The 19,448-nt window shown below is 35.9% G+C and overlaps 1 protein-coding gene across 1 annotated transcript in view; it reads left to right on the forward strand.

The window, feature by feature from the left end:
* The window catches only part of FAM117B (family with sequence similarity 117 member B), a 73,850-nt gene that overhangs the window by 34,941 nt on the left and 19,461 nt on the right, over positions 1–19,448 (forward strand). Inside the window, exons 2-4 of the mRNA XM_061381784.1 lie at positions 4,323–4,474; positions 10,912–11,004; positions 11,994–12,107. Coding sequence (XP_061237768.1) covers positions 4,323–4,474; positions 10,912–11,004; positions 11,994–12,107 — 359 coding nt within the window. The remainder of the gene's footprint in view (positions 1–4,322; positions 4,475–10,911; positions 11,005–11,993; positions 12,108–19,448) is intronic.

Below are 19,448 nucleotides of genomic sequence, written 5' to 3' on the forward strand. Positions count from 1 at the left end.
TCCATCACTATAAGATTAAGTTATGATGTATCCAGTCAATTGGATACTGTACAGCTGTTAATATTAAAAATGGTGATGAAAGGAGGAGGGGACATGTATACCTATGGCTGATTCATGTTGATGTGTGACAGAAACCAACACAATATTGTAAATCAATTATCCTTCAATTAAAAATAAACTTTAAAAAATGGTGATATAGATTCATATTTATTACAGTGGAAATAGGTCCTTGACATGCCCTTCTTCTTTCTCAACAATAAGTAATAGTGTGCCTAATGGGACCTCATTTATATAAAATTGTACATGTGTGTAAATGTAGACAGATTTCTGGAAATAAATACTGATTAAAATGATTATCTCTGAGTGGTGGCCTTTTGGGATTTTGTGGTTTTTTTTTTTTTTTTTTTTTTAGTACTGTTTGGTTTCTTTATATTTAATCTTTATCATTTTTATACCTGAAGAAAGAAGAGTATTTTTCCCCTTTCTGAACAAATAAATATGTCTAATTTATCCCTTCTGCTTGTTAATTAACTTTGTGGATAACAAAAAATACAGCTTTTAAACTAATACCTGATAAATTCTAGAAATACCTAACTCTACCAGTGTCTGTAGAAACATTCTAATGTGATATCTGGAGCCATGGTTTGGGATGCTGTACCACTGCCATTGAAACTACCCAAGCACTGGTGCCGGTAGTTGGGGAGTTCTGAACTCCAGACCCCAGGGCATTTACTGAAGTTTTCATTGCCACACCCTGCTGTAAGTGCTTTAAGACTTGATTTTTAAAGAACAGAGTCAAGTTTGAACCTTTGTTTCTGTTGCTTTGATTTACTTTTTCTCAGCTTTGTTTATAAATAACAAAGAAATTGTTAGATATATAAAGCATAGCTCATAATGATGTAATATATGTATACATTGTGAAAGATTCCTCCCATTTGGTTCATTAAAGCATCCATCACTTCACATATTTATCTTTTTTTCATTTATGTGAGAGAAAACATTAAGTTCTACTCTTTCAGTGAATTTCACTTGTACAATATAGTGTTACCAATTGTAGTCACCATGTTATATATTACCACCTCAGACCTTATTCATTCATTTAGAGCTGAAAACTTATGCTCTTTCATCAGCCTTTCCCTGCTTCTCCCATATCTCTGGCCGTCACTTTTCCTACTATCTGTTTCCATGAGTTTGACTTTTTAAAAAAGATTGTACATGTAAAGTGATACTGTGCAGTATTAGTTTTTGTTGATTTACTTTGGATTAACAAAGTATCTGAATTTATTGCACACACCTGTTCTTGTTGATAAATGATAGAAATATTAGAAATCATTCTCTTTTCTGCATATATGTCAGGTATTGTTTAAATCATTGGGTTGAGGGAAAGTAAAATTCCTGCCCTCCAAAATCTCACTCTGCTAGAGCACTGGTACAGTCAGGAGAGCGTATCGGTGAATGATGCTAAGGCAGTACACAGGAGGGCTTTTGACCTAGATGCTGATGTATCGTTTTTTTTTGGGTTTGGATGACTATTCAAGGAAGATTTTTTTTCAGAGGAAACATTTGAACTGAATTTTGATCTGAAGTTTCAAAGATTAAATGTAAATTAGCCAAACCCAGGAAAGGGATATGAGGGTAATGTAGGGTAGAGACAAATTCTTAGAGGCAGACAGGGCATGGCACATGTTGGGAACTGTAAGGCCTTCAGCATGGTTGGGATTACAGGCAGTCCAGGCAAGAAAAAGGGAGGCTGGAGAAGCCAGATCATGAAGGGTCTTGTCAGCTGTCAGCGAGTTTCTTTCTCTGGACTTCCATGTAAATACAGCCTTTGTTCACATAGACGGGAATTCTTTGAGTCATCTTTGACTCTTAAGTCTTCCTCCCTTCCCTTAAACTTCCTCATAATTAGGCACCAAATCTTGTCAATTTTGGGAACTTGGATTGAAATAGAATAATGACAAGCTAGATGTAGACTCTGTGTTCTTTATGGCAGGCTGTAACTTAGTCTTTTTAATTTCTAGGGCTTAGCACTGGCTCCCAGACCCTTAGTAAATATTTACATGAAGGGAGTTCAAAAGAAAATGTTTAGTGTTTTTACGTGTGACCATGTATAACTTTTCTATTCTCCATTTCGTTATGGAAAATCTAATAGTCTTAGAAAGTCTAGTTGAAAAGTCAGTGCTTGGATAATTTAAAATCTTGATGATGAAATCAGACCTATTTGATTAGTGCACTGAACAGTGATGGAAGCAATGTTGTAGTTAAGGAAGAAAAGGGCCAGCTTTTAACAATTGGATTTTAATGAATATACCCCAGTTTACATAGTCTGTGTCCCTTTTTTGTGGACAAGAACAATATTTTTGTGACTTTCCCAATAGAGATTCATTTTTTAGTTAAAGGAAAAATGATGTACATGTATATTTATTGCTTTTCACTTGTTACAGGTAGTTACATGAGTACATGCTTCCTTGAACTTATGGATATGTACTGTATTTATTTTGTGTTTATAAAAGGAAGACACTGCAGAGATATGGTTAGCATTTGCAACATTTAGGCATTGTTTTAGTGAAATAATTGTACCATTTTGAAAACAAATTATGTATCTGAGGCATATCTTGTGAGGCAACTTTTTTTTTTTTTTTTTGTGAGGCAACTTTTATGATTATCAACAACACAGCTGCTAAAACTATTATCTTGGTGGAATTGAATCTCTTGTTATTTGGGTCACATAACCAGCAACTGAACTTTTATATTTGTAACTATATAAGATTCTTGTCAAGAAATAATGTGATACGATTAGAAGAGAGGCGTCTTAAAATGTTTTCATATATGGCCTTAAGAAAAACAAGGTATTTGTTATATAGAGAGAGCTAGAATGGTAGCACTATAATATAATCTACTCATGCCTATATTCAAGTTTCATATTTTTAAATCCTTTAATTTTTAAATTTTTGTAATATAATTAGCTAAGCCTATTACTTTCCCCCTTCAAAAAAAAAAAGGAAATAGAGTATTTTTTCTGTATCACTTCTAACTTCCCATTACCTCTAGTTTCTTTTCTTTTTTTTTTTTTTTATAGTTTTTATTTTTGGCTTATATCTAAATACATATCCTGTATCTTGAAATGGAAAATATATTTGCATATATGTCTTCAAGTATAGCTCCTATAGGCTGGTTAGTTTGGTTTCTTGAAGTCTATTTAGTATAACAAAACTCAGTAAGACATGTGCCTGACTGAGCTGATTAAAGTGGAATTTTACCTGTAACTTTATCTTATCTGTCTTATTTCCTTTTGAGTGAGTATAGGTGGTATAATAATAAGTGATATTTACCTATTACACCTACTTAATCTTAAACCCAAGGTGAGCATTTTGAAAATGGGTAGATAAGGATGGTGGCCTTTCTTATTATGCCTTTTTATCTCTCAGGACACGGTAAGCTTGTAAATCCTCTCATGGATAATATTGATACATTTGTCTTATTTTCTGTTTTTTTGTAGAGATTAATTGTAGTTGTAAGAAATAATACAGAGATCTTTTGTATGTTTATAGGCTAAACATTTTCCCTATTTTCCCCAGTGATAACATTTTTGTAGGATTACATAGGATTTTGACATTGTACAAACCACTGCCCTTAACTCAGATTTCTTCAGTTTTTACTTGTACTTGTGTGTATGTGTTTTAAATTCTATACTGCTTAATCTCCTTTTTATGTTTGTACATCCCCACTACAGTCAAGATGCTGAATAGTCTCCTGTCACCAAAGGGTCCTGCACGTTGCCCTTTTGTAACACCTGCTTCTCTCTTGCCACTTCACCTTCCCTCTTCCTATCTATCTACTAGTGGACCCCTGGCAACCATTAATCTTTCTTCCATTTCTAACATTTTGTCATGTCAAAAATGTACAAATGAAGTTATAAGTAGCCATTAGAGAGTGACTGTTTTTACTTAATATACCTGGAAATGAAATGAAGTTGCTTCAGTCGTGATCAACTCTGCAACCCTGTGGACTATAGCCTGGCAGGCTCTTCTGTCCATGGGATTTTCCAGGCAAGAATACTGGAGTGAGTTGCCATTTCCTTCTCCAAGGGATTTTCTTGACCCAGGGATTGAACCTGGGTCTCCCGCATTGCAGGCAGACTCTTTATCTTCTGAGCCACCAGGGAATCCCTTAATGTGAGAGCCGTCCAAGTTTGTGTGAATCAATAGCTTATTCCTCTTTGTCACTCACTTTTTATATTTAAGTTAGAGAAACTCTACCTAGTTTCTGCTTTGTTTCCTTCCTAAGCTATTTTAAAATAAATGTATCTGTCTTAAATCTAGGGGACAAAACGAGACCGCCTTCCTCCAGCCCCTCTAGCATCATCCGCCGTACCTCCTCCCTGGATACACTCGCTGCTCCGTACCTCGCAGGGCACTGGCCTCGTGATGGTCATGGGCAAGCTGCTCCTTGCATGAGGGACAAGGCTACACAGGTAGGTTTATTACAGTTCTTATCTTGAAGTGTTTCACTCTGAAACCATTTCTCATAATATTGTTTATTCTACTCTGCTCTCAAATTCTTAAAACTAGTGTGTATTAGCATTATCTGGGAAGCTTATCAAAAATGCAGATCCCCAGGCTTGACCTTGAATGTTCTCCAGTAGGTTTTGATTGAGTCTTAAGAATGTGCATTTTAAACAGTTCTCAAAGGAATTCTGATACATGCAGTAATTTATGGACATGTTTTCTCTCACTTTTTTACAGTTTAGAACATCACAGTAAATTTAATTTATGGAAATTGGACTTAAAAATTTGTTACAGTAAAGGTTACTTTTTCATCCAACCTTATATTTTTGTGCCAAAAATCTTCATGTTTTGGGGAATGGATATTATTTTATATTGCTGATAGAGTCTATAAATGTAGATATCCTGACAAAGGGAGTCTGGAAGCAAAGTTTTGTACTTTTAGATTTATGAAAAGTTTTAATTAAAGGGATCTTAAAGGATCATTTGATCTAACTCCTAGTTTTACGAGTGAGGAAACTAAGGTCCAAGATCATAAAGCCAATTGTTGACTGTGTCTTAGTTGGGTGTAGTTTCTGTCACAGCAACTTAACTACAGTTATAACTTAATTAAATCTTTGTATAATCATTTAATGTTTCTCATAATCATTAGATGGCAAGCCCATGAAGGCAGGAACTGTGTCTGGCTTGCCCATTTTTATATTTTCATCCCCTATCTATACTTGATGGAATAAGCACTCCAGGAATATTTGCAACGGATTGAATGAGCAGAACAGTTAAAGCTTTATGGCTAGTGAAGAATGAAAATCATTTTAAAGAGTTAAAAGATCTTTGATACTGATTGTTGAAAATCAGCTAAGGTACATCTTGATTTAGACTTTAAATTTACGTCACTTGATGGTTGCTTGATCTCAGCACTTTATGAGAGAGCGTCCTTTTACAGGACCAAGTAAATACACTTTGCAGTGGTTTTTAGATTTACATATTGGCTTCCAGAATTCCATTAGTTTGTTTTCTGTTTTTTTGTTCTGATACTCTTAAAACTGAGCCCCACTGTTAGGGTAGATACTTAGGATTCGAAATTACCTTGAGGGTTATACTCCAGTTGCAGCTGCAGAAATGAAAATGCAGAGTCTGTACTCTGCGTTGAGTCTTGTACTCATCAAAAGTAATGAGTCTTTTAAGGAACTGTGACTCTTTAAGCCAAAGAGTTCTGTGGTGGTTGGTGGTTTAGTGGTTTAGTCGCTAAGTCGTGTCCAACTCACTGCGACCCCATGGACTATAGCCAGGCTCCTCTGTCCATGGGATTCTCCAGGCAAGAATACTGGAGTGGATTGCTATTTCCTTCTCCAGGAGATCTTCTCAACCCAGGAATCGAAACCGGGTCTCCTGAATTGCAGGCAGATTCTTTACCAGTTGAGCTATGAGCGAAGCCCTCTGCATTTATTCTAAATCTGTAACTTTACTGAGATTAGGGCATGGTCGTATAGAAAATGAGTAAAAATTCTTTTCCCATTTAGGTTATTACAGAATATTGAGCAGCATTTCCTATCCTATACAGTAGAATTTGAAAAATAGAAACCCATATATGTATAACTGAATCACTTCGCTGTATACCTGAAACTGACACCTTATTAATCAACTGTGCACCAATATAAAATTAAAAAAGGAAAATGAATACGGTCTCTACTTGCTTTAGCTTCATCCACATGTGATGTTTAAAGTAGTGTGAGTGTATTTCCTTCAATATTTCTGCAACCTTCTTTATTTCCTCTACAGTTTCAGATTCAGTGGGTTCAGATATTTTGCCTTACCAGTAAGAATGTACAGTTTTATAAATCGCTGGGAGCCCCTTGTTCTGTGGAAGTTCAGTAAGTCTCTTCAGCAAGTTGCTGTGATCTAGCTCTAGCTACCACTTGACTTGTGTTCCTGGCTTTCATTTTGTTTGTAATGCTTTCCCACCATTTGCCTGGATAGTTTACACTCTAATGCTCACAGCAGCTGCCTCTAATCCCATAGAATCTTGCCTGCCTACTTTTCCTGTCCTTCCAGGTTTGGATTAGGTGCCTTTCTTAGGGGACCTCAGTCATCACATCATATCCAAATTGGCTATTTATCCTTTCTCTCCTAGAAAAAACTCTTTGAGCATAAAAACTGTATTTTCTCTCTAACTCCAACACCTAGTCTAGTACCTGATATGTTAGAAGATACATATTGCTTTCCAGTATACAATGCAAAATTGAACAAAATTGATACATACTTAATTAAAACTCAATTTTACTTTGTATTAATTCCTGAGTGTCTTATAATAAAGGCTTGGCTTCTTAGTTGAACAAAGAAAGCAATTATCTTTTGAATTAGGAGGTTAAGTAAAATTAACGACTTTTGCTGAATATTTTTTCCTGCCTGAACATCTTATCACTGAAATTAACAATGCTGTCTTTTGCTCTTTATGCTTATTTTTATTTGTTTTGCTAATTAATACTTTTTATCTTTACTTTGTTCTTAAATCTATAAGAACCTTCTATATTCCTTTGCTTTTCCTTGAGTTTTTATACTTATATTGAATATCTTTAGTAATTTCTCTAATTTTTAAAAGCTTTTTGTTTGGAAAAGTCTCAAATTTATAGAAAAAAATCACAAGAATTAAGATTGAGCACCAGGGTACTCCTCACCTATATTTACCAATAAACATTTTTGCATATTTTGTGTTCTTTAATATATAATTGTTATTATCATTGATGTTATTATTTGCTCTTTGTAATTTACAGACATTGTGACTCTTCTCAAATACCTCAGAAAGTATATACGAACACAGACTTTAAAAATTTAATTATCAAATTCAGAAGATTGAGCATTGATGCAATTCTGTTCTTTATTATGTGGATACATAGACCCATTTTTTTTGGTGTGTTTCCCCAATTATGTTCTCTGTAGCAGTTTCTTCCTTAAGCTAGGATCCAGTGAAGGAGCGCAAGTCAACGTTTAAGTGTCATATTTCTTTAGAATTCTTTAATTTGGAATAGTTCCTCAGCTTTTGTCATTTGTGACATTGATACTTTCTAAGGATGCAAGGTGGTATTTTGTTGAATCTCAGCCCGGGTTTATCCATTTTTTAAACAATTCGATTCAGTAATAACATTTTTTACAGAAATACTGTAGTTGATGTGTGTTCTTTGTGCATGTGCATCAAGAAGTGCCCAACGTCAGTAATGTTGTTTCACCCACCGGGTACCCTTTGTAACTGTACCTGCACAGGCTGTGGGGAAATATTTGAGACTATAAATATCCCATTCCCCAACAGACTTTCACCCATTGTTTTTAGCATTTGTTGATGATTCTTGCTTAAATCAACAATTACTGTAGAAGTTCCAAATGATGACTTTCTAACTCTTGTCATTCTTCCTGCCTTTCTTTGTTGGTCTAATACTTTTTGATAGAAATGGTTCTTTATGAAATTGTCCAAAATGGATTTAAAATGTCGATTGATACGACTTAAGATTTATTTTTCCCCCTCTTTAACTTTTTACTAAGAGAATGTTCAACATATAAGAAAATGGGAAGGACATGTTAGCTGTCCTTAGATTCAGCAGTTTTAAACATAGCCATGTTTGTTTTATCAACCTTTGTGCTTTTATGTATGCATTTGCTGTACTTTCTCAAAGTGTGTTGCAGATTTCACATTTTATCCCTAAATCTTTCAGCATATATCTTCTTGTATAATCACAGTGCCATTAGCTCACTTAGGAAAATGAATAATTACATAATATCATGTAACGTCCAGTTTATGTTAAATTTACACAAGATTTCTTTCTTTTTTACCAGGATCCATTTGGAGAGTCAAGCATTTTACTTAGTTTCTCTTAGTTCCTTTTAATTTAGAACAGTTCATTTTCATTCTTATACTTTCTTTCAGTTTTAATAACATTGTTATTTTATGTTTTATGAATGACATATTTGTAAAGGAGATACTTTATCCTTTTTGAATTAGGAAGTAACTGTAGAATATGTCTCTGCACCAGTGAATATCCTGTTCCTTAGTAACTTTTCACCTAATGTTTTAGTGTCCATTGATAATCCTTGCCTAAAGGTGATTTTTTTTTTTCCTTAAACACAAGATAGCATATTCTGTACATTCTTCTGCAATTTTGTTTTCACTTAAAGGCATCATTTTATCCATATAGAAAAGTTTCCCCTGGTGTTAAAAGTTTTTTTACATCATATATGTAAAGAGGTATTATTTTGAATAGGCTATACATTTTTCATATAGTACAGAATTTGAGAGACATCTTCCCCTGAGGCAGCCACTGATACCAGTTTCTTTTGTTACCATGTATACTCTACATGTGTATATATTCTTTCTAGCAGTCCTATCTATAAAGGTCGTTGCTGTACATACTGTACTGAGCTTTGACTTTTTCATTTAACAGTATCTCATGGAAATTATTTTGTGTAAGTATATTTTAGATTTCCTTATTAATTTTTATAGCTGCATATTATTCTGTTGTAATGATATGCCATAATTTATTTGGCCAATCCTCTGTTTGGTTATGGTGGTGATTATAGTCGCTAAGGTGGTTAAAATCCCTGATTGGGAAGAATTGAGAGCAGAAGAAGAGAGCGTCAGAGGATGAGATGGATGAATGGCATCACTGCTGCAATGGACATGAACTTGGGCAAACTCTGGGAGGTGGTAAGGCACAGGGAGGCTAGGCATGCTGCATTCCATGGGGTTGCAAAGAGTCGGACACGACTAGGTGACTGAACAACAATAGTTGCTAAGTCTTGTTCGACTCTTTCAACCCATGGACTGTAGCCTGCCCGGCTCCTCTGTTCATGGGATTTCCCAGTCAAGAATACTGAAGTCGGTGGCCTTTCCCTTATTCAGAGGATCTTCCTAACCCAGGGATTGAACGTCTCCTGTATTGCAGCCAGAATCTTTACTGCTGAGCCACCAGGGAAGCCCAGTCCTCTATTAACATTTTTCTAATCTCTTGCTTGCACAAATGGTGCTGTAGGGAATAATATATGTCATTTTGTGCATAGAAGCATAAATTTGTAGATCTGTGATATAAAGTACCAAAAGGTTATTGTGTCAAACAGTGTGTACATTTGTAACTCTGACAGCAGTTGCCATGTCACCTTCACTAAAGACTGTACGAATTTTACATTACACCAGCAATGGAGGAGAGTGTATGTAATCAAATTGCCTAGTCTTAGTAACCTTAACTTGCATTTCTCTTATTATGGGGTGAGGCTGAGCAGTATTTTCATGTGCCGAGAATGACTTTTTTCCCCCCGATACAGTGTTTTTAAGTTCTGGATTTTGTGTAACCACTAAGAATGTAACATTTTTGAAGCTGTACTCTGCAGTTATTTAAACCAAGAAAAGACATAATTTAGAGATTAAGATTATAAACTCTGGAATTTTAGGTTTATATCTTTGACTTCACCATTTCCTAGCTGTGAGACCTCAGGCAACTTCCCTAACCTCTCATTGTCACAACTTCTTTATCTACAGACCTTGAAGAACTTTGTGTATGTATTAAATCAGATAGCACAGTGATGACCTTTCATTTACTTTCATAAAGCACAGTATATAGCACATAATAAGATCACAGGAATGTTGGCTATTATTAGTATGCATTTGCTCAGTAAATGGTATGCTTATAATTATATAAAAATAGTAATTTTTATTAGTAATAGAAATGAAAGAAATAGGCTAAAGTATTGCAGTTAGGTAACTGGTGCTGAAGAATTATGGGTAATTTGCGTTATTTTAAGTATTTTGTAATACCTAATTTTTCTGTAATAGGCATGTATTTTGTAATAGGAAAATATGGTATACTTTTTTTTTTAGAAAGGAAAAATGTTTTCAGGTTTATTGAAATATAACTGACATATAACACTGTAAAGTTTAAGCCATACAGCATAATGATGTGACATATGTGTAGCAAAGAAAAAAAAAAACAAAACGTAAGCTTAGTTAACATCCATTACTTCATAGTTACCAAAAAAATCATTTTTCCTTGTGATGAGATCATCTAGGATCTAGTCTCTTAGCAACTTTCTAATACACCATACAGCAAGTGTTAACTATAGCCATTGTGTTGTATGTTATATCCTCAGTACTTATTTATCTTGTAACTGGAAGTTTATACATTTTGACCACCTTCATCCAATTCCCCCTCTGCTAACCACAAATCTGATCTCTTTTTCTATGGGCTTTTTTCTTTCTTTTAGATTCCATGTGTGAGATCATACAGTATTTTTTTATCTTTGTCTGACTTATTTCATTTAGCATGATGCCCTCAAGGTCAATCCATGTTGTTGCAAATATGGCATTCACTATTGTTAAATGATTTACTATTTTATTAAAACCTCTTTCTTCTCTTTCCCATTATAGACAGAGAGTGCATGGGCTGAAGAATACTCTGAAAAGAAGAAAGGGTCTCACAAACGTTCAGCATCGTGGGGCAGCACAGATCAGCTTAAGGAGGTCAGGAAAAGGGTTCCAAGGAAGTGGGTGTGAAAGTTTGATCCCTTGGTTGACTAGTTCCCAGAAACCTGTGAGCTGCAGAGATTTGTCAGTTCCATTGTTTTTTAATTTATTTCTTTTTTTTTTTGGTGGTGGTTTTGTTTATGAGAAATAATACCAGAAAAACAGAAAGATTTGAATAGGGAAATATACATGTAACTTACCTGATTATGTGGTTTTTTTATTTTTTAATGAGAATCCATAGCTGTTAATATAATTAAATATCAAATGTATGAGATTGTAGTGATACAACAGATTCACTCTTATTATTTCTATATACAATGGTAAGTATTTTTGATATTTAGTAACCCAGTATAACCAAGTTGATTATGGCCCTATGTTATGATTACCATTTTTTGTGCCTATAATTAGCATATTTGTGTTTTAAATATAATGTAGCCATAAAACAGAAAAATTCAGTCAAGGAATAATAATATTAATCATAATTAATAATCAGAGATTAATCAAAATTATATTTGTTATTTAAAGATTGTATCTAAATGCATTTCATGGCTTGAATTGATTTTTAAATAATACTGTTTACTTTTTTGGAGCTGTTGAAGGTAAGGTATTTGATAAATCTAATTCTGAATAAAATGTGACTTACTGTAAGGAAAATCAGAGAATAATTATCATTGTTTTTGAATTGTTTGTGAAAGCTATAAGGTATAATTGCTAAAAGCTTCATTTGTTTAATACTTTTGGGAAGCTTAAAGGTGCAGAACAGTGTTGGAACATAATTTTTTCTTTGAAAGAAAAATATACATTTATACATAGAATAGATATGTGTATATATACATATAAATTTTTAAAAGTAAATCAGATTTTTGTGGTATGGTTTAAAAACTCAAAAGATATAATAGGGTTGAGTTTTATTGGTTATTATTAAGCAAGGATATGTTTTATGTGATGTGGAAGACACTCTGACGCACTTATTTTCCCCTTTTCAGATTGCAAAATTACGCCAGCAATTGCAGAGAAGTAAACACAGCAGTCGGCATCATCGAGATAAAGAAAGACAGTCTCCATTCCATGGCAACCATGCAGCTATTAACCAGAGTCAGGTAGGAGCACAAGATACCACAAAATCCAGACAAGGGATATGTAGTTTTCCTGGTGTTATGTTATTGCATAGGTAAATGGTTATGATAAAGATGTTCAAAAGCATGTTTGAAACAGTGATTAAATACTGAATCACAGCCTTCATTAAAAAAAAAACCACAATACTAAGTTGACAAAAATGATATTTTCCTTTAATGATATGAGTTCTAGGAGATATAGCTGGTTACATATTTTGAATTTTGTCTTTGTCAGTGTGGTATATTGGAGGCAGGATAATACAGATGAGCACTGGCTGTGGAGCTAGAGCCTGGATAAGTAACCTGTTCAAAGTCTGTTTCCTCATGTGACAACAGAGGATGATAATGATACCTGGCACATGAAGTCTTTTAGTAGAAAAGGTCTTTAACTGCTTTGATTTCTTAATTGAACCCTATGAACTGCTCTTGATTGCTCACCCAGGGAGCATTTCTCTTCACTGAAATTGAATTGAAATTGGATGGCATCCCTTGGCAAAGAGAGAGCAAGAAAAACTTTGCCTGTTCCTTTTTTAGGTTGATAGCTTCTGATGATTGTCAAGTATATGTGGATTGTTTTCAAGAGAAAGTATGAGTGAAGGTGTATTTTTTTTTCAAACTAACTGATCATGTCTTAAAATATTGATAGGTGGGTCAAACTTGATTTTACAGATTTATAGTTTGATTGCAGTTTGGCTTCCAGTAACGTTTTTCCATATATAAGCCATTTTAATTATAAAATATGAATATACATTGACACATTTAAAAGCCTAAACAAATTGCATTTATATTTGGAGAAATGGAAAATGCAAAATTGACCAAGTAAGAAGTGAAAAATTTGAATAGACTATTGGGATACTAAATATTCCACTCACAAAAGGCTGCAGACCTACCTGGTTTTACAGGTGAGTTCGCCAACCTTCTGCTCCCTCTAATTCATCCATAAATAATTTAGATGCATTTCTAAGAGATAAATCCAGTTCTTATTTCCTATTCATATTTTTATTCCAAGTAGAATAGAAGTTAAGATTGAGTTTTATTGAATTTTAATTGATGGATTTTAGCAGTTTATAACTTTCTGAAGTGGTTTTTTAAAAAGTTGTATTTAAATTAACAGTTACAGTGGTAAAATTATCCAAAAATTTTTTTCCCCTGCTAGTTGAATTTGCTTAGTAAAGACTATTGAAGTTCACATGAACTTCACAAAGGTGCCTCTTTGTGGAGAAGGTGAGGACTAGAAAATACAGTAACTTGAAAAATAAATTCATGTGGCTTGACTTTTGTACACTTGACACACCAATCATCTTGACTACTTGACTTGCTTTATTGAGTGTTAAAGCCAGTCAGAGATCAAGCACGTGTGTATTATGATAGCTATGGCAGTAGTATTCAGAGTTAACTGAAACTTTAAGACTGTGAACATGAAAATATTATTCAAGTCATGATTGTGGCTTTGTGTAGTGGATTCTCTCTCTAAAGGAGAAAGTACCACTTGGAGATATGTGTGCTTTGAGGCCATTCCTCCATCCACGCAACATTTATCAAATATCTGCCATATGACTGGTATTGTAGTACTCATTAGTGGATGCAGTGATAAATGAAATGTTGGGGCTTTCCCCCCACCAAATCTCAGATGATAAGTAAACAGTTAATTTTTATACAGTATAATGAGTATGTTGATCAGGAAGTGTTCAGAGTATTGTAGAAGGAGCATTTATCCTTGAATTGACAATGAGCCATCTAGAAAGACTTCTGGAGAAAGTGGTGTCTAAGTGATCCATGAAGGATAGGTAGAATTTAGCCAGTTTTGGGCTTCCCTTGTGGCTTAGCTGGTAAAGAATCTGCCCACAATGTGGGAGACCTGGGTTCGATCCCTGGGTTGGGAAGATTCCCCTGGAGAAGGGAAAGGCTACCCACTCCAGTATTCTGGCCTAGAGAATTCCATGGACTGTATAGTCCATAGGATTGCAAAGAGTCAGACAGGACTAGAGATCTTCACTTTCACTTTCTGGACGCAGAAGAAATCATGGCTCTAGGGATGGTTGATAGTAAGAGATTAGGTTAGCCAGAGCTGAAAGTCTTCATGTCTCAGTTGTTAAGAAATTTGGACTTTGTCCTTGAAGCACCTGAGAACTATTTGCTACAATGCAGGGGGTTGACAGGTGATCAGATATGCATTTTGACATGATCATTATGAGTTCAGAGTAGAGAATGAATTTGGTACAGGACAAGATTAGGGACAGGAAAATCTATAAATAGATTTATAATCCATGTAAGAAATGATGGTGACCTAAAGTAAGGTAGAAGCTATGGAACTGGAGAGAATGGACAAACCTGAGTCATATTTAGAAAGCAATAATTAATAGTTGAACTTGAGTAAGTACTTCAGAGAAGGCAGTGGCAACCCACTCCAGTACTCTTGCCTGGAGGGTCCCATGGGCGGAGGAGCCTGGTGGGCTGTAGTCCATGGGGTCGCACAGAGTTGGACATGACTGCAGTGACTTAGCAGTGAGTACTTACTAAGTAGCGACTTAGCAGTGAGTACTTACAATATGGGAACACTGTACTCAGCTTTTGTATATTTAGCAGTGACTTAGCAGTGAGTACTTACAATATGGGAACACTGTACTCAGCTTTTGTATATTTAGCAGTGACTTAGCAGTGAGTACTTACAATATGGGAACACTATACTCAGCTTTTGTATACTAAGCAGTGACTTTGCAGTGAGTATTTACAATACGGGAACACTGTACTCAGCTTTTGTATATTTAAGCATTTAATCCTCATCTTTGAGATGGAGATTGTTACTATTCCAATTTACAGGCAAAGAATTAAGGCTCAGAGAGTTCATGTATCTTGTTCAAGGTCATATGAGACAGAGCTGGGATTCTAATAGAAGCATTTTGACTTCAGAGTCTGAGTCTTTAAACTTTTTTAGCTTATGGTTGATGATATGGGAATGATGGACATATAGGAGTAAAAGGTAAGGCCAATTCTAGCCTTTAAATATGATTTAAGAAATATATCGACCTACCTCACACCATGTACAAAAGTAACTCAAAATGGATCAAAGACCTCAATATAAGAGCCAAAACTAAAAACTCTTAGATGAAAACATAGGCATAAATGTGATGTTGGATTAGGCAATGGTTTGTTAGATATGACACCAAAAGCACAAGCAACAGTAGAAAAAAGTACATAAATTGGGCTTTATCATAGTTAAAAACTTTAGTGCTTCAAAGATAAGCTACAAAATAGGCAAAAATATATACAAATCATATGAAACACTTGTATCTAAAATATATGAAGAACTCTTGAAACTCAACAATAAAAAGACAAGCAGTCCAATTTAAAAATGGACAAAGGATCTAAATAGAGAGTTCTCCAAGGAAGATGAGCAAATAGCCAATAGGTGTGTGAAAAAGATATCTATCATTATTTGTCTATAGGGAAATGAATACAAATTCCAGTGAGATACTACTTCATACCCACTAGAACAGCTAAAACTAAAAAGACAAATAGCAGGTTTTAGAAAGAATGTGGAGAAATCGAAACCATTATATATTGCCGATAGGAATGTAAAATCCTGTCAGCACTGTATAAGCTGATAGGAATGTAAAAAAGTCTAGTAGTTCCTCAAAAGGCTAAATAAACATAGAGTTACTGTATGACCCAGTGCTTCTTCTCCAAATTATGTACTAAAGAGAGTTGAAAACATATGTTCATAAAAAAACTTGTACACAAATGTTCATAGCAGCATGGCTCACAGTAGCCAAAATTTGGAAACAACCAAATTGTCCTTCAACCGATGAGTGGATAAATATAATGCAGTATATATCCATACAATGGAATATTCAGTTCAGTTCAGTCACTCAGTCGTGTCTGACTCTTTGTGACCCCATGAATCGCAGCACGCTAGGTCTCTCTGCTGCTAAGATGCTTCAGTCGTGTCCGACTCTGTGTGACCCCATAGACGGCAGCCCACCAAGCTCTGCCGTCCCTGGGATTCTCCAGGCAAGACCACTGGAGTGGGTTGCCATTTCCTTCTCCAATGCATGAAAGTGAAAAGTGAAAGTCAAGTCGCTCAGTTGTGTCTGACTCCGACCCCACGGACTGCAGCCTACCAGGCTCCTCCATCTATAGGTCTCTCTATCCATCACCAACTCCCTGAGTCTATCCAGACCCATGTCCATTGAGTCGGTGATGCCATCCAACCACCTCATCCTGTCGTCCCCTTCTCCTCCCGCCCTCAATCTTTCCCAGCATCAGGGTCTTTTCAAATGAGTCAGCTCTTCGCATCAGGTGGCCAAAGTATTGGAGTTTCTGCTTCAACATCAGTCCTTCCAACGAACACCCAGGACTGATCTCCTTTAGGATGGACTGGTTGAATCTCCTTGCAGTCCAAAGGACTTTCAAGAGTCTTCTCCAATACCACAGTTCAAAAGCATCAATTCTTTGGTGCTCAGCTTTCTTTATAGTCCAACTCTCACATCCATACATGACCACTGGAAAAACTTTAGCCTTGACTAGACGGACCTTTGTTGGCAAAGTAATGTCTCTGCTTTTTAATATGCTGTCTAGGTTGGTCATAACTTTCCTTCTAAGGAGTAAGCGTCTTTTAATTTCATGGCTGCAGTCACCATCTGCAGTGATTTTGGAGCCCAAAAAAATAAAGTAAGCTACTATTTCCAGTGTTTCTCCATCTATTTGCCATGAAGTGATGGAACCAGATGCCATGATCTTCGTTTTCTGAATGTTGAGCTTTAAGCCAACTTTTTCACTCTCCTCTTTCACTTTCATCAAGAGGCTCTTTAATTCTTCTTCACTTTCTGCCATAAGAGTGGTGTCATCTGCATATCTGAGGTTATTGATATTTCTCTCAGCAATCTTGATTCCAGCTTGTGCTTCATCCAGCCCAGCATTTCTTGGTGTACTCTGCATATAAGTTAAATAAGCAGGGTGACAATATACAGCTTTGATGTACTCCTTTCCCTATTTGGAACCAGTCTGTTGTTCCATGCCCGGTTCTAACTGTTGCTTCCTGACCTGCATACAGGTTTCAGAAGAGGCAGGTCAGGTGGTCTGGTATTCCCATCTCCTTCAGAATTTTCCACAGTTTGTTGTGATCCATAGAGTCAAAGGCTTTGGCATAGTCAATAAAGCAGAAATAGATATTTTTCTGGAACTCCCTTGCTTTTTTGATGATCCAGTGGATGTTGGCAATTTGATCTCTTGTTCCTCTGCCTTTTGTAAAACCAGCTTGAACGTCTGGAAGTTCACGGTTCATGTATTACTGAAGCCTGGCTTGGAGAATTTTGAGCATTACTTTACTAGCGTGTGAGATGAGTGCAGTTGTGTAGTAGTTTGAGCATTCTTTGGCATTGCCTTTCTTTGGGATTGGAATGAAAACTGACCTTTTCCAGTCCTGTGGCCACTCTGAGTTTTCCAGATTTGCTGGCATATTGAGTGCAGCACTTTCACAGCATCATCTTTTAGGATTTGAAATAGCTCAACTGGAATTCCATCACCTCCACTAGCTTTGTTCGTAGTGATGCTTTCTAAGGCCCACTTGACTTCATATTCCAGGATGTCTGGCTCTAGGTGAGTGTGAGTTACCACACCATCGTGTTTATCTGGATCATGAAGATCTTTTTTGTACAGTTCTTCTGTGTATTCTTGCTACCTCTTCTTAATATCTTCTGCTTCTGTTAGGTCCATACCATTTCTGTCCTTTATTGAGCCCGTATTACTTGGTTACAAAAAATGAATGGAATACTGATACATACGACCATATGGGTGAACCTTGGAAACATTATGCTAAGTGAAAGAAGCCAGACACAAAGGAACACATGATTTCCCTCATATGAAATGTCCAGGAGAAGCAAACCCATAGAGACAGATTGTAGACTGGTGATTGCTTAAAGGTAAGAAAGTTGAGGGAAGATGGAGAATGAGTGCTGATGTGTGAGGGACTTGTTTTTTGGTTTGATTCTAAGATTAATTGTGATAATAGTGGTACATTTCTGTTCAATTACTGTTCATAAGCAGAAGTTGTACACTTGAAATGCGTGAGTTGTATGATACTGTGAATTATTTTTCAATAAAGTTCTACAAAAAAACGTGTACTAACCAACATAAAAATGAATAGATAAAATGCAAATGTAATTGTCTGGAAATAATAAATTAGATGCTAACAAAGAACCCAGAAGTAACCCAGGAGGTCTTATAACTGTAGAAGGTGAGCACAGGTGCTCTGAGCTCAGATTGTTTAGCGTAAGATCTGAGTCATGCTGCTTGCTAGCTATTTGAAGTTCCTTGGGTTCTCTGCATTATATTACCTGTTTGTTGTGTTGTTCTGAGGATTAAATGGTGCATGTGTGTGTGTGTTAGTCACTCAGCTGTGTTCGACGCTTTGTGTTCCCATGAACTGTAGCTCTCCAGGCTCCCCTGTCCATGGAATTCTCCAGGCAAGAATACTGGAGCAGTTAGCCATTCCTTTCTCCAAGGAATCTTCCCAACCCAGGGATTGAACCTGGGTCTTCTGCATTGCAGGCAGATTCTTTACCATCTGAGCCACCAGGGAAGCCCACTAAATGGTATTCAGTTTAGTCCAGTCACTCAGTTGTGTCTGACTCTTTGTGATCCCATGGGCTGCAGCATGCCAGGCCTCCCTGTCCATCACCAACTCCCAGAGCCTGTTCAAACTCATGTCCATCGAGTCAGTGATGCCATCCAACCATCTCATCCTCTGTTGGCCCCTTCTCCTCCTGCCTTTGGCTTTTCTCAGCATCAGGGTCTTTTCCAATGAGTCAGTTCTGCACATCAGGTGGCCAAACTATTGGAGCTTCAGCTTCAGTCCTTCGAATGAATATTCAGGACTGATTTCCTTTACAATTGACTGTTTTGATCTTGCAGTCCAAGGGACTCTCAAAAGAGTCTTCTCCAACACCATAGTTCAAAAGCATCAGTTCTTCGGTGCTGAGCTTTCTTTATGGTATAGAGTATTATAAAACAGTTAATGTAATTCTTGGCATAGAATAACTGCTCAATAAATCTTAGGTTGCCTCCAGTTGGATTTTTCTTTAGGCTTCTCTGCCAATTCATATTTAACTTATTTTCTAAAACTTTAATTATCATAAAAATATTTACATGCTTATTACAAGAAACTTTAGAAACTAAAGTCAATAGAAAAATTATATCTCTATACTGTACATTTTAAACTTATACAATGTGGTATGTCAATTATCTCAATAAAACTAGAAGAAAAACTAAAAATAAGAAATGTTAGACCTCAGTCAAGCTGTTACTTTAAAAAAAAAATCAAATAGG

The sequence above is a fragment of the Bos javanicus genome, chromosome 2 (genome assembly GCF_032452875.1).
Source record: "Bos javanicus breed banteng chromosome 2, ARS-OSU_banteng_1.0, whole genome shotgun sequence".
NCBI lineage: Eukaryota > Metazoa > Chordata > Mammalia > Artiodactyla > Bovidae > Bos > Bos javanicus.